At 41.5% G+C, this 16,431-nt stretch overlaps 1 protein-coding gene across 1 annotated transcript; it reads right to left on the bottom strand.

The window, feature by feature from the left end:
• Window positions 1-684: 684 nt before the first annotated feature.
• On the bottom strand, window positions 685-10,004 carry E2F6 (E2F transcription factor 6). The gene is made up of 7 exons (XM_072332242.1): window positions 9,755-10,004; window positions 6,775-6,823; window positions 5,523-5,739; window positions 5,060-5,218; window positions 3,788-3,902; window positions 2,310-2,457; window positions 685-1,377 (listed from the first exon to the last, which is right to left on the bottom strand). Exons 1-7 carry the CDS (start codon window positions 9,818-9,820, stop codon window positions 1,373-1,375), a joined length of 759 nt encoding a protein of 252 aa, XP_072188343.1. The 5' UTR covers window positions 9,821-10,004; the 3' UTR covers window positions 685-1,372.
• Between the last annotated feature and the right edge of the window lie 6,427 nt (window positions 10,005-16,431).

Below are 16,431 nucleotides of genomic sequence, written 5' to 3'. Positions count from 1 at the left end.
GATCTTGGCGTGCTCACCATGCCTCTCTCTCATTCCCTTTCCTCAGCAAGACAGAAAGTTAGAAAACAGCCTGCAGGTAGGAGTGGGGCCAGGGAGATCACTCATGGTCAAAACAGACTCAGGTTGGGGAAGGCTGATTAAGTTTATTGCCAATTAATCATCAACTAAAGCAGTGAGAGCTGAAGGCATACCATAAGCACATTTTCTTCAGTGCTTTTCTTCCCAGGGTCAACTTCAAACCTCCTCTGCCAAGCAGTGCGGGAGAACAGGGGTTGTGGTCAGTTCCTTTCGCCTCATCTCTGCTGCTCTTCCATGGGCACATGCTATTTCTGCTCCACCTGGGGTCCGTCCCACAGGATGCTCTTTCCTTCCCACTCTTATGAGCTTCCTACAGGCTGAAGCTCTACCAGCCCTGCTCCAACTCAGCTCTACATCACGAGGCCCACCTTTCAGGCACTGCACAGGGCCCCACAGGCAGCTGCTCCCCCAGCCCTGCTGCTCCACTGCAGGCTGCTCTCCATGGGCTGCAGCTCTGGCCCTGCTCCAGCGTGCACTCTCCTCAGGGTGCAGCTTCTTTCAGAGCACATCCAGTTGCTCCAGTGCAGGGTTCGTAGTTACCCAGCGAATTTTAACATTTCAAAGACAAATCATTGTGCTTTTTAAATTAGACCACTGACCACTCAATGCTTTTATAAAGTTTAATTCTTTGCTGTACAGAGTCAGAAATGTAAACCACCTCATTAAACCTACATCAGTAACTACCCAGACATGATACAGATATACAAAAAGCCATTATTTAACTTCAGTGTTGGTATCACATTTAACGCAGAACTGGATGCAAATAATGCATCTACAGCATCTACACAGGCGTAATTCTCATACTATTTACATCTTCTTCCTCATAACGAAGGCTTCTGATACATCAGTTCTTTCTTCATCTGTATTTAATAATCCTTTTCCATAGTAGTGCAGCCTCAGAACTGAAAAGTGCATTTTCTTTATTATATACATTTTCAGAAGGTTTGCAGATTGTTCCAGAAACAGTTCCCAAAACCTCCATTTTTCGAATTCCTTTACTGAAGGCGTTTTCCATCAATTAAAATGATTTTATAAACTAAAACCACCATTTTCCCAAAGCTCCGTAGATCACATGCAATTATAAAATCAAAGCTCCTAAATCCAAACCTAGGAGCCGTTGTCTTCTGACTTGGGAAGATTAAATGTTCCCGTGAAAGCGCTCAATCCGCTGCTGTTTTATATGTAAAATACTGTGGAGCAATTCAGGTTGGCAAGTGTGCACTTCCAAACAACTTTGGGAGAGCTCTACAACTCTGATATCTACATTGTGTGTTAGACTGAGTTGTAGTTCTTCTCACTCTGAAAGTGAAGTGAAAGAAGAACCCAGTTACTGCCATTGTAGGAAACTTAGAGTCATTTCACAAGCAAAACAGTTAAAAAACCAAACAAGATTAACTAGTCATCTCTTCCTCCCTTCTACAAAGTAAAATTGCTAAAATCTAAAGTACCTTTCATCTTCTAAGCTACTGCAATTCCTGTCACATTTATTTTTAAACCACAACAACCACAACATCCTGCAGCTCTGGAGATCTTGACAGACTGAATCCCAGCCAATCTTGTTTTAGCAGATTAAAATACTCTGTTTCACCTCCTGTCTGCTCTCCTATAGATAAGGCAGTGATGAGTAACAGCAGCATCGTGTCTTGTTTGAAACACATCTTAACTCCCATGGCAACAAGTTTGTCAGCAAGCCGCTGGACTGTAGGTTGAGAACTCACACAGTGCTCCATGAGCAGAGCGCACAACGGTCAGCTCTGACAGAAAGCCAGTAATGAGCAGAGGAAGGAAGAGGGTCAGAGAACAAGAGCAGCTTGCTATGACTGCATGAGCCTGGCCCTTTGCACTCCTGTTGCCATCATATCATAGTATCATAGTATCGTGCGAGTTGGAAGGGACCTTAGAGATCATCGAGTCCAACTCCCGGGTTTCGAGCCCCTGTGTAGCGAAGCGGCACTTCTACCCCTGCGCCACAGGGGGGGGATTCGAACCCGGGCCCTCCAGTGCCGCAGGCAGCAGCTTAGACCACTGCGCCACTGGGGGCACATGAAGGAATGCAACAGCATAAACACAACTTCCAGCTACATCCTATGCTCCCACACACCTTAGCACACTTAAACTATCTCCTGGGGTGAAAACTTACATCGTTATGTTGAAGTTGAAAACTGTAAGACAATCTTTAAAATAAATAAATAAAATTACAGAAGGATAAAAATGTAAATGGGAGATGTTACCTTCACCAGGAGGAACTGATGGCTCAGTTTCAGAAGTGACAGCTTCCTTCTCTTCAGAAGTTTTGTCTCCTGGCTTTTCTTGTTCTACCTCACACAGATACACATCAATGGGTCCTTTTGTGCTCTTCACATGTACTCTGATGCAATCCTGTAAAATAGGGACTTGCATATTAAACAAAAGGCAAAACTTACATATCACTTATGTATTTCTGCACGTATTTTAATCCCAACCAAATACAAGAGCGACATAACTATTTAAAGTTGTGTTACTAGTTCTATGTAAGTTATGACTTGATTTTTAGGCTAATTGTTAAGTAACACTGAGCTAACAAGGTTATACTTCTGATTGGCAACATACATAATGAATCTGTTTAATCTCTTTACTGACCTGATAAATGGCCAAGGTTTATCATATGCTTAATAAGAAGAACAAAAGAACTTGGCAGTCAATGCCATGGATCAGAAAACAAATCAGAGCACATCAGGATTTTATAATAATACAGCAGAACAAACTCTAGTACTATTAGCAGATGTCACATTGCAAGGCACAGACTAATTCAGATTCAATGGCAAATGGCTAGAACAACATTCTCTCTAAAGGAAGGCCTTTCAAAGCCTGCCGCTTTTTGCTTCACGGAGCCTCTGGAATCTTATTTTTTCTCACCAGCATAGGATGAGACCCATCTTCTTTTGCCTGTGAAATCACTAGACGTATGCACAGTGGATTTAAGTCTTCTTATTATCTGTATCTTCTTTTCCTAGGATGATCTGAACAGGAATAGGTATGCCGTACCACGAGGAAAGGACAAGCCACATCCCCTGCCTCCATGAAGAATACCTCTGGACTACCAGAGCACCAGAACTACTTCTTCTGTTGATCATATTGTATGTTTCATACTTCAGTACTACAGTAACAATAGTTGCCTGCTCATCAGGCAGTGAGACAGCATTTACTTGCTGTTAAAGAGTTATCAGATTATGCTGATTTTGTTTAAATTTGCAGCTTGTATAGATTTTACTGAACAAATGCTGGTTTTGTTATCCTAATAATGACCAAACACACTGATACTGGAAATGAGAAACATTTATTACAGCTGCTGCATTATTTCCAGCAAAACCAATGCAGTAAGTAAAGTTCATGCAAGTTTATTGCTTAATAATTTAAGCACGACAAAAATCCTAGAAATAATTTTCTTAAGACCACTACAGCTGCAGCACTATGTAGTGAAACACAAAATCAACGAAGTACCAATATTTATAGAATCACAGAATCACCAAGGTTGGAAAAGACCTGAAAGATCATCCAGTCCAACCGTTCACCTACTACCAATAGCTCCCACTAAACCAACTCCCTCAACATCTAATCTGCTGTACACGGCAGGGAAACTCCAAGTCAGTTACTGATTGCTACTGCAAAAGAACTAAAAATAAAATCTAAGAACTTTTCTTCCATTAAGAGAGAAAGCTGTAAAACTTACTTCTTTAGGAATCGGTATTTCCAGTCTGGTTTCTTCTGGAGCTTTGATTGCAATCACAATCTGCTTTTGAAATGCCTGAATGCTGCGGATATCTTGGTACGTCACATAAGCTAGTGTATACATTGGTCAAGGATTCTGTACAGTTATTTGCTAATGGGCAGAAGCAAAGAGCATGATGTTAAGATACACTGATCAGAACACCAAATTTAAGAAAAGCGGTAAATAGTTCAGCTGATATTACTTTAACATTTGAAAATTAATTAATAGCTGACAGGTAGAATTTCTATTTTCTGTTTTTTGTTAGGAAGAAATAAAAAAGACATTCAGTACTATGAACTCCATATCTGACAAAACAGTTTTCATAAATACTGTCCTAAGCAGTCTATACAGCAGAAGGAAAACTGTCTTGAAATCACTTCTGTCATTTGGTATTAACAACACACAGAAATAATCTCCTGGAGTACTGGAGAATTACTTTCTTAAACCCCAGAGCAGGTAAACCATAATGAAAAGTTTATCTGATATCGTGCAGGAAATGGACACGTTTCTCATCATTTGAGCATACGCCTTTTAACATTCTACCAGGCACCAGAGCTCGGCCTTATTTTATTGTACCCAAAGTCAAAATACAATGTATATGTCCTATTAAAGCTACTAAAGAAGTCCCACCCTTATTATCAAACCACACCTGAAAGAGTAGGACATGATCAACGTACCATTATATCTTCATGGCAAAAGGCCACTGTCAGTCTGTTTTGGGTCCTCTTTCTCATCTCAGAAAGCAACTCAATCTCATTGGTAGGTCAAGATTTGCCCCTGAGACAACTTTTCTCTACAGTGGAGAGAACAAGGTGATGGTCAGGATTCTAAGACTACTGCCCCACTTACATATTCCTGTTCCTTGCTTCTGCTGGCAGTAATTCCTTATCTCAGTACTACACCATTTCTCACCCTCACTGTCACCAGGATACTCTGCTTTCCTTTCCATGGCAAAGTGACAGAGCAATAAAGAATAAACCAGTCCAACTCCAGTTCTTCCCAATCTTTTTCTCTCAATATTCTCCAGTGGAAACATCACACAGATAGCACTTTCCCACATTATACCTGATCCTATAGACCATGTGCCTATTACATACTAATACAAAATAACTGATTGTCTCATTACCCAATATTATTTCATACCTGTGATATGAGTCTAAATCTTCTGCAAGAATACCTGAGCACCAGCAACAAAAACCATGTGCTAAAGTAATGCAAGAGTTAAAAGGATATTTTGCATTTTCTTTGTCATCTGTTAGATCAAATAACTGATGAGCACAATCCTTGATTAATTCATCCAGAGCTTCTTCCATGGCTGACAAGTCAGAAAGTTCATCTTTAAGGTTTTGCCGTTGTGCTGCCATTTCAACAAGTTGGTCAAGATCAGAACCTCTAAAAGAATATGAAAGTTGTCTAATATGCTGATAAAAAGAAGAGCCTGGTTATTGAATACAGAAAGGGAAACAAACAGGAAGTCTGGTATCCTTTACTCAGCTGAAACACGATGCAATGCACTATTTCACTTGATACTTTTTAATATAGTATGTTATCCAGACAGCCTGAGGATAAAGGAAAGCTCAAGTTCTTTTTATTTAATAAAATCATTCAGTATGCTTTAAAACACTTCCAAAGCTATGCTACTGAACATCGCTGCTTTTTACAGTTTCAGAAATTACAAGATTTCAAGCCAACTTACACCCACTGGATGTGATTCTTTGATCTTTTCTGAATTAAGTCGATCCCATCCAACACACTGGTGATGTCATACACTCTTCGTTTTTGTACTCCAAGAGCTGTTGCTACGTCATTTAAATCAAGGACACCATCTGGAGCACTTCGGACAAGATCCATGAATTTTCGAGTCAAATAAACCAAGGATGCATCAAATCGAGGCCTTTTGACCTTCAGAGTTTCTGTAATGTTTTTGATAGAATATTTAGGGTACATCACTACAGTTAAATGAAACGTCTCTTAGAAAACAAGTGATCAAGTAGCAATGAATGTAAGAGTCTGAAAGAATGCGATTATTTACATCGTGAAGTTCTTTAACAAGACACAGTGGTTTTATCAAAACAGAAAACACACACCTTCCAACACTTATAACTAATGTGTAACAATAGTTGTATCACCACATGATTTGTAGGACACAAGCTCTGACTATTAAATCAATATCAACAAAAACTTAGGCTAACTACAGGTAGTGTCAGGGCGCTGGCAGAGAACTGCAGCTGTAACACTTACTCCCAGACACTGCTAAAACAGTTCTTTACACCTTCTTGTCTCCCAAATAATTCTCAGGCATAATTCAGGAGTTAGCTCACCTCCAGGGACTATTTCAGTCCACTTGGTTCCAGAGTCTAAGAATGTAACGTATGAACACACTTAACTTGTTCTGTTTAGCCTTGGGGACTAAAAACTGGTGAAGTTGCTGTTTAATTTCTTATAAGACAAAGACTGTGCTCTTTTTAATGGAAGTGACAGGTTCAACAGCTCGCTACTCCATTACTGTAAGATCCGTAAGAATGTTCTATCAGTTACAAACAAAATCAGAACAGCAGCAAAAACAACCTAAATTTGCTCAACCCTGAATTCACATTTGTCAGTGCTGACTGAAAAATAACACTAGCTGCTACCATCAATTGAAAAAATAATGCTAGGCAGCATGATGCTCTACGTTACTTCTCTGTAAGCTCTTTTTCTTGATAGCTGTAGGGATTTATACTTGGCAGATGGGAAGAGAAAAGGGAAAACCATGAAGAATGCACTGCCATACTTGCTAGTTAATTAAGTATGTTGCATTCTTCCTGTTCTGTCTATATGAGGTATGTTACAATTTCTCATTTGTTTACAGCATGCATCACACCACTGTAAAAAAACAACAACAACAACAACAACAACAACAACACATTAAATACTTCAAGGATAACGCATGGAATGCAGCCACTTACTTTTTACAACTGGTACGTCATCATCCAAATTCAAGCCAAGCATTGGTGCCTGAGGAAAAAAATAAAGGTATAACTAATGCCAGATGCGTACAGTAACAGGAGTGCTGACAGCTCAACAGAGTACTGGGAAGGAATCTCGTTCAGTAGAAGAGATACACATGTTAATACCCATCAGATTTTTCAGCTCTTAAGTTGAGCACACCTCCTGCTGTTTTGGAAGGCAGGAAACATCAGTAAACTCCATAAAACTCAGGCAGTGGTCACAACACAAACCAGTATCTCTATAAAGTCTACAAATACCAATTTTGGCCATTCCATGTAACAGCTCACATACAGTTAATGTACTGTACAGCATTGCAATTATTCTGTAGCAGACTTCCAAACTAGTAGCAGTTTGCTCAAGTCACGAAACTCACATGGTAAGTGTAGATATGTACATTATTCTACTCTCCCACTGCTATTTTACAAAAGCATTATTTCAAATTCAGACTCATTCTAACTGGAAGAGATCTCCAAGTTTCTGGACCAACCTCGCACTCCAAACAGAAACAGCTGTTACATCAGATCACCTTCCAGTTGGGTCTGGAAAGTTTCTGAGGATCCTGGCTCTCCCTGAGCATCCCATTCCACTACTTGCCTATCTTTATGATGAAAATGTTTTCCTTTCTGCCACTTTGCAGCCTCTCCTACTGTTTCAACGTACAGCTATTTCCTTTTAGCCTGTCATCATACACTACTGTTGAGTGTCTGGCTCCAGATTCTTGATAACTTCCTTGCAAATAGTCGTGGGTTGCTGTGGCTTAAAATGCTCCTTCAGTTACGTGCCCTAACACATGTGCCACTTTTGACAGACGTCTGATGGCTGCACTCAAGTTTATCACCGTCCTTCCTGTATTGGTCAGTCCCAAATGAGACACAGCACTCCAGAAGCAAACACTTGACAAACAAAGGAGAACTACATATGCCTCAATGCAGGATATACCGATAGCTCCTGTTTAGCCCACTATCCATACAGACTCTCAGGTCAGGACAGGACTCTTCAGCAGGATAATTCCATAACATCTCACTTCTTAGCCTTTACCACATTAAGTTACATTTCCAGGTGTAGGTTTCAGACTTAATTTTCAACTTCCTTGTTCAAGTTGATCATCTCCTTGATGATCCATCCCTCCAGCCTATTCCCAGAGGTCTCTAACATCTCCAGCCTTATCTGCGTCTGCTTTCACTAAACCACTTCTTCCCCTTAGCAGCAAATTCACATTTTCCTTCACTCACCCTTCCTTGGCTGTTAAAAAGCTCCAGTCCCCCTTGATGATGTCCTTACAGGCCTCCACCCCTTCATCTTTCCAAGCTGCCTCTCCCAGTATTTCAGCAATGTGTTGCCTGAATAAGCCGAGTCCTGAAGTCTGCTCTCCCAAAGTCCCAAAGCATGTGTTGTGGCAGGGGAGGTGCAAGTTCAGTACTAGAAAATGCTTTGTTTTCTTGGAAAGAGTGGTGATCCATTGGAAAAGGCTACCAAGGGAGGTGGCATAGTCACCATCCAGCACAGCCACTCAGCCCTTCCTCATGCCTTTCGCCCAGGCCCCCACAGCACAATACAGACATTCAAGCAGGTGGAGGTCTTACTGCATACTTCAGGGACAGTGCAGGAGCAGGCCTGAGCTAGGTGACCAGGTTAACTTGGTGCCTAGCATCACCAGAGTCTGATGAGAGGCTGATTGCAAATTTGCACTTAGGTACTGACAAAATACCTGAGAGGGATAGAGAGCCCTGGACAACTTCTACAGGGCACTGTAAAGAGTCTCTGTTGCCCTATGGTGTCCTGGGAGCACCCTATAGAATCTATAGGGCCCCAATTCCTCCCTCACAGCATTTATGGGATCTCTATGGTCCTGAATGCTCCCCCCACAAAAGCTCTATAAGGCCCTGGGATCCCACCTACAGGGCCCAGAACACAATCCCAACCCACAAGGCCTATACACCTCTATAAGCCCCACAAGGCCACTCTGCCTCACAGCTTCCCATAAGCCTTGGCTGCCGATGCCACTTTCTGACCATCCTGCACTGCCTTCCCAGCTTTGGTCCCAGCTTTAGTCCCAGCTTCGGTCCCAGCTTTAGTCCCAGCTTCGGTCCCAGCTTTAGTCCCAGCTTCGGTCCCAGCTTCACCACCTCCTTCTTGTCCTTCCCAATGGCCCCCAGAAGCTCTGCCTCCTCTTTCTAGTTCTGCATTTTTTTTGTTTTTGACACCGCGTCAACTTGTTTTTTTGTAAAGAAATAGAACCGAAACTGTTTTCTCTTTTAAAACGGTTTTTTTAAGGGATTACGTTCCATCACATTCCAGATTTTAGCACTTAAAATGTACTGGGTCTCTCTTAAGTCCACCACTCAGCTCTCATATGTATTCATTAACAATTAGAAGCACTGGTGGAAACACCCATTCGGGCTGGGAAACGAAGTTTTAAAGCAAACCTCTCAACTCTACCTGTAGAGAGCTATGTTAGACAAAGTGCAGCCTGCGGGCCTTCATCTCTGGGTATTCTGCAAACTTGCTGGGGAGTTTTTTGTCTTTCTGCTCCTTCTGCTTTCTGGTTGGACAATACGATCTTAGTGATCTTCTCCAAGCGTCACAACCCTTAATAACTAGTGACACGATGACATCGTTTCAATAGTGGCGAAACTCGCAAGCGCAATTAAGTGAACTTTTGAGACGCTGAGGGGAACAGAACGCACAGCTGCAGCCTGGCTGCTCTTCCCCAATGCGCTCACAGCCCATTCGACTCAACCAGAACGTCGTACCGCTGGGACAGCCCCGAGCACGACGCCCAACGCGGCTCCCGCTCCCAGCAACCCGCTGCCCGCAGCGCCGTCCCGCCCCGCACACCCCTCCCTGCGGCCCCTCCGCGGCAGGAGCCAAGCGCCAGCCCAGCTCCGCCCTCTCGCCGTTCCCAGGCGGCATCTCCAGCCCCCGCCCGCTGCGTACCGCACTCAGACGCAGCGTGTCCGGCCGTAGCGGCCTCAGGCGCTCCCACTTGGAGGCGGCGGCCATGTTCGCGCGGCCCCTCCTCCTCTTTCCTCACGCCGGCGGCGGCCTTCGACGAGACAGCAGAGCACTCAAAGGTCTACCCGATGAGGCTGAGGGCCCGTGCGGGAAAAAGGCGCCTCCATCCCCGCCCCACCTCCGGGCGGAGGGGGTGCCGGGGCCGCCTGGGCTCGCCGCTGCGGCCGCTCCTACCCTCCCCCACCTGTGGGCGGCTGGGCGGCGGATGGACCACTTGCGCATGCGCGCACCTGGCCAAGGTGACGCAAAGGCGGTGCGCCGGCGCTGCTCTACCCAGAAGTCCTTGCGGCGTTCGGGCCGAGCACCAATCCGGCCCCGCGAGGCTTTCCCGCTCTCTCGCGCCGGAAGTGCCGCTGGGGGTGGGACGGCGGGAAGCGAGTTCGTTGCTCACTTGTGCGGCCAGCGCCGCCTCATTGCCCTCATGGTCCTCATTGTCCTCATTGCCTTTATGGCACTCATTGCTCTCATTGAGCTCTGTGTAGAAATACTGTTCTGGTATGCGAAAATCAAAGTCGTGAAGGATTTCGTTTATGTTCTAACGGTCAGACAGGGCAGCAAACACTCATATCTTGAAAACAGAGTGAATTTAGTTCCGTTTGCTAGCTGTCTCATCTCTCTTCAGGCTGGTTATTCCTCTGGAGAAGCTTGAGTCCCCACTGATAAAACAGATACCTGTAGAGAGGATGGGTTTTCATCTCGGTAACTCATTTTGCACTTGCTCGCTTGCACATTAACAATCAGCTTTGTAGAGATGTGTAGAACTCGGGCAATTTTCATGCTTTTTTCAGGGTACATTTGGATCTGAGAGGATGTCTCAGCAGAGGGAAGCAAATATGCACTCAGAGCAGCAACAGAAGGTTACAAGTTTTAGTCAACATACACATGGCCATACACAGAAGCATCCACTTCTAGGTATTCCCTGTGAATGGGAAGCATAAACTCCCTAAGCATTATCATTTACTGACCCTCGAGAGACAGCAAATTGCCCAAAAGGAGAGCAAAGAAACATGCTGGTGGTGGATTTGATAGGCAGTGCCAGCAGGGAGTCCCCTGCTTCAAAGTGCATTTTTCCTCTTTCCCACCACAGCTTCTCTCCTGCTTTTATTCTCTCCAGGGTCTGCAGGGTTTTCTCCACTTGCATGCTATACCCATGCAGTCAAAGCGTGATACGGAGCCCAAGAGGAACACCTGCTTGCAAAACAAGTCTTTGCAAAAGCGATATAAACTACCAAAGTCAGCTCTCTACAAAACAAGGTATTTGCAGCTACGGCCACAAATAGTGGCTCCCTTAAAACTGTCAGAATACTTTGTTCTATCCCATGATCATTCTTCAGTCAGGTGCCTTTAGGTCCCCGACACAGTGCGCTGATCAATTTGTGAGAAAATAAGGTGAAAAATGCCTCTGTGACAGGAGGCACGAAGCCTTGAATCGTGCAGTTAAGTTGTGCAAACTCTGCTTGTCAGTATTCCAGGGGGAGCTCAGACTGGTACAAATGCAGAGGGTTTTCCTGTCATGGGAGCAACAGAACATCACCGAAATCTAAAAACACTCATTTTCTTATGAGCAACGTAATGCTCTCTAAGTATTCAGTGGCAGTAAGTACAGTCCAATAAGGAATGAAGATTATCTTAGAGTTACACTCTCAACTGGAGGCATATCTTACCATTGCAAAACTATTGTGATAGGTTTTGTTTTTTTTTGCCGTAACAGCAAAATGTCTTGGGTTGCTTTGGTTTGGGGTAATGTAGTGAATGTGTTATGCAGATTAAAAATCATTAACTAGGATTTTTATAACTGTTGAGTAGTCAGATATTAGCAGGAATGGCAGCTGCTCAGAATTTGAGGATTAGGGTGTGTGGGTGCATGCGTTTCTGTATTAACCCATGTGGAAGAAATTGCATGATCATTTAACAATGCTGTTAATTCTAGCATGTCATAAGATCTAATTCTGTTGTTCCTGTGCTCCTCTATAGCTGGCTGGTGGAAATGATGGAGCTAAGAAAAGTCTCACATGGCTTTAGATTCAGAAAGGCTTTTCCTGTGTTTACATTGAAAGTCTAAAGCTTGACTTTTTTTCTTTCTTTTTTTTTTTTTTTTTTTTTTTTTTTTTTTTAAAGGAAAATGAGATTTGGTAGAAATTCACTTGATTTTCAGGAATTTAGGCTATCTCATTCTATTGAATTCTCCCACTTTATAATTCTTTATTCCTCCGGCAGATGAAAATGTAAATTACTGATTACCCATTTACTGTTGTCTTCTATACAAGAATGTCTGTGTAGTTGTTTTTCTAATATCTCCGGGCATTAACCTCACTAGACGTGTTTCTTAAAAGAAAAGGCATTGATCTCAAATAATTGGATCGATTTTCGACCTACCGCCAGAGGGCGGTAATTCCATTTGCTGAATGGGATATTTTAAAACTCATATACCCTAGAACGGTGATTTCATTAAAATTTTTGAGGAGCTGTATTTGGTAATAAAGTAAGTCTAATATAATGCTCTGCACTCCATAGGTATGTATGTTGTACTTCCATGCTGAGCAGCTGAAATCAGACTTAAGTCTTACTGGCTATCCTCATGCTGGACTGTAATGCTGCAAGGTTTAGATCTTGTGTGAAAAAGGAATTCATCATTCTGATATTTTAAGGTTTATTTTGAATGGCATTTATTTCACTTCTCTTATTTTGTTACACCATCGTGAAATTACTCTTTATTAGTCTATATTTGTAATTCTAAATTTAGAAACTATATCACCTGACAGGTACCTTTATGTCCTTATATGATATGTATTTCTTTATGTGCATTGTATCTCCAGCAGTTCAAAGTGAAGGCCTTGTTCTATAAAAAATTATACACTTCTGGTCTCAAATGCAGAGTCCCCTTTAATGAAATCTTGCAGCTGGGTTTTCCTGTAGATGCATTGTGTGCAATTGCAAAGATGAACCAAAGCTAATATTGTCCTGAAAAAGTGAAAAAGTGCTAAAGCATTAAAGACAAATTATAGATCATGGATGCAAGTATCTGTCTGTATTTTTGTATATTAATATGTCTGCTTGTTTAAACTTCCTTATCTCATTCAAATCCTGTTAAGGTTCTGACCACTACATAATGATTAAATATAGAGAATTTAAATGCTACCAAGAGATTTTTTACACTGTAAAATGTAATAATTAAAATGTGTTTCTAGTAATAGTGCTGTCTTTCTTGTCCTCAGCTTAATATGGCTGGAAAAAGAAAGATGATGAAGGGCCTGGAGCATCTCCAATATGAGGAAAGGCTGAGTAACCTGGGTCTGGGGAAAAGAAGACTGAGAGGGGATCTGATCAAGGTTTATTTGCAAGAGGCAAATGGATGAGCTCAGGCTCTTTGCAGTGATGTGTAGTGATAGGACAAGGAGCAGTGTCCAAAAACTGGAACATATGAAGTTCCACACAAACACGCAGAACAACTTCTTTACAGTGAGGGTGGCAGCAATGGAACAGGCTGCACAGAGAGGCTGTGGAGGCTCCTTTGGAGATATTCAAGACCCATCTTGATGCCCACCTGTGTGACCTATTGTAGAGTACCTGCATTAGCATGGATTTGGATTCAATGATCTCTTGAGGTCCATTCCAACCCCTGCAAGTCTGTGATTCTGTGAAGAAGGAGTGCCTTAAAATTATGGGATAGAACATGAAAAGGGCATTAATATTAAACTTAGATAAGGAATTTGTTAGTATCAGAAAGTGCTGAAAATTCTCAGTTTCTTCCCCCACTAGGAGAAAGCAGCTTCATTTCCTCACTAATAGAACAAAATAATTTCTACCTGTCGAATGCCAAATTCAGCCTTGCCTACAATACTCAGGATCCTGAGTTGCTTTTGATTGAAAGGCAAATTGTAACAAATAACGATTTGTGATTGTGAATATGACATTTATCTAAACTCCAGCAAAGCAAAAAAGGCAGAAAAAAAAATAAATGAAGAGGTTACCATAATCCTCTCATTTCTCAATATTTAAATGACATTATCCCAGGAATAATAAGACTGGCATGCTAAATAAGTAACTAAAATGCAAATGTGTGCTTTAAGTTTTGCTTACCTTCAGTTGCACACGTGGGGATGCCTGTGATTTGGCCATATGTATTTGGCCATACATTATGATTCACTGATTTTCTTAGACTATCCACACACTGCTTGAGTGCAACTGCTTTTTGGTTATGAGTTCTACTGCAGATGAGTGAAAGAAAGAAGTACTCTAGCAAAAGAGAAAAAGGCTGTGGGCCAAATCAGTTGTTCTGTGGGATGAATTCAATCTGTAGGCTGTATGTTGAGTACTTGGGATTCATGTGGTTGTGAAGAAATGAGAATTAAGTGGAAAATGTAGATGCAAAAAAAACCCCGAAGGATTTATTTCATCTAATAATGACTGGAAGGTTTTAAATAGATCGCTGTGAAATGCCTTGCATGTTTTCTGTAGAGGTGTCCAAGATTCATAATATTTCAGTGTCAGCTGAGTTTTGTGATAATTAAGAAGGCAGTGATTCAGTACTGATCATTAATGATTATTACTGATTAATGAGAATTTGTATTTATAGTTTCTGAATATGTTACTGTCAGAGTAAACATTGCAATTTTTGTTAATTCCTACAAACATTTGTATTATGTGTGATGTGGTTATTTCCCCATTCTTGCAGCTACCTAAATATCTATTGACAGAAACATGTCCCCACTTACCCTTTCTTTGTCTTTGAAGGATATTATGGGTAATTAGTATTTTTCCTTTTAGGCAGTCGAGTTTATTTAATTATTACCTTAGGTCATGCTTATAACATGAGTGATAGAGAATTTTTTCTTCTATGTTATTGAAAGGCTTAAGAAGATTGAAGGGCCAGTCAAATGCAAATAGAAAAAAATAGTTAATAGGCACCTAAAATGGTTGCTTAAGATCAATAATGCAAAATAAATATTGACCTCCATCAGAAGGTGGATTCTTGAAGGCGGACTTGCCTTTTATTTGATCATTTCAGTCGCAACGTATCTGTAACCTTTTAGAAGGCAAGTTCTGTACCTTTTCCACAAAGCAGGAGAACATTGTGGCCTAGTGATTACACCTGAATCAAAATCCTATGCTCATATTGATACCTTAACTGGAATGGTACGGCTGGCTCCTGCTGCTGGGCATGTAAAGTAGGCACTTGCAGTTCATGCATAGAATCAGTCTTCTGGAGTAGCTCAGAATTTCATGGCTGCCATGACAACCCCTGGGCTGTTCCACAGATCTATGGGCTCTGCTCAGAAACCTGGGCTTCTGCCACAGGTATGACTCTGCTTTGTAAGCTGGAAAGGCAATTGCTGTCTTCTGCTTCTGGAATTTATAGTGTAGCTTTTCTAGTAAAGTTAAGGAGCTGTTCTGGTGTCCTGTCACGAGGAGTTGGGAGGAACTCAGATAAAAGGGAGAACATCAAATAATTGCTTATTTGACTACACTGAGAGCTTGAATACTTTTGATCTAGAACCATGTTAATGCCTTTTATTTCCTCTTTGCAGTGGTGTATGGTGTACATATAGTCTATGAAGAAGCAGTGAGGATTGTTGTGTGTCCTTAGTACAAGATTTGTGCTAAATATTGCTGACGAAAGTCCACAAATACAGTTTTTCTGTTGTGACTACTTCAATATATAATAAGAAGTGACTGCATGATTGTATCTTTAACTGTGATGCAGTGTATTAAAACAATTAGCCTCTTTGTGAAAGGCCTATGCTTCTGCTCAATTATAGCATTGATTTTGTATGTAGGTGAAAATTTCTCTTCTTACCCATAATAGAAACAATAGAATTGTGTTTTACTAAAATGACATAGGAAAGCCTGCAAAAATCTTTGCTTTCTAAGAATATGAGATACTGAATTGGGTTGTTGATATACTGTTCATGGTAATGGTCAGTAGGAACAGCCAGTTTCTGGAAGAGTTCAAGAGCAGAGATGTAAAGTAGTGCCCTCACTGGAGTATCCACTTGTAACAGATGTTTTGGAAAATGGATGTACTGCATCAGCAACGCTCATTTAAGGACCTCCATAGAGTATCCATGTATGAGGGCTGCTCCAAAAGTAATGCCTCCTATTTTATTCTGCAGATTTGAGCATGTTTTCATGCCTGTTTCTGAGCACTGAGTGTTAGTACCTGATGCATTTTGTTCAGTTTAAACCAGATGCCAAGAGATACACATGCTTTCACAAAGAGAGGGGATATAACTATGCTATGGTATGGATCTTATTGCAGAGAAGAAGGTGAAAAAAACTGATCTTTGTGTGTCACATAATGAGTGTAAGAGATTTAGTAAGTCTGGATTAATTTTTTCTTAAATATTCTTTACTGGGCAAAATAACTGAGATGATTATGACCAAGTAACTAAACTAGTTATGTAATTACTTGCTATTCAGTCTTTCGGGTTATAATTTTTGTGCTTGATCAAATCTGTATTGGTTACACTAGTTACTTAGCTTGTCCTAGCACTGAATGAAGGTGAAAAATCCATTCTGATTCTTTTCACATTTATCAGAAGTTCTGCTAAGTTTGATGAGGAGTTTGTTTTGATGTAGTAGATGCTGTTATGCACAGT

This window comes from Excalfactoria chinensis, chromosome 3 (assembly GCF_039878825.1).
Source record: "Excalfactoria chinensis isolate bCotChi1 chromosome 3, bCotChi1.hap2, whole genome shotgun sequence".
Lineage (NCBI taxonomy): Eukaryota > Metazoa > Chordata > Aves > Galliformes > Phasianidae > Excalfactoria > Excalfactoria chinensis.
This window is presented reverse-complemented; position numbering and strand designations above follow the sequence as displayed.

Bases quoted from the DNA above. Each gene is read 5' to 3' on its own strand.
- E2F6 (XM_072332242.1), bottom strand. From the start codon at position 9,820: ATGGCCGCCGCCTCCAAGTGGGAGCGCCTGAGGCCGCTACGGCCGGAC. The intron at 6,824-9,754 runs GTACGCAGCGGG...TTTTTTCCTCAG, and splicing joins ACACGCTGCGTCTGAGTGCG to GCACCAATGCTTGGCTTGAA. The intron at 5,740-6,774 runs GTAAGTGGCTGC...AAAACATTACAG, and splicing joins TGACGTACCAGTTGTAAAAA to AAACTCTGAAGGTCAAAAGG.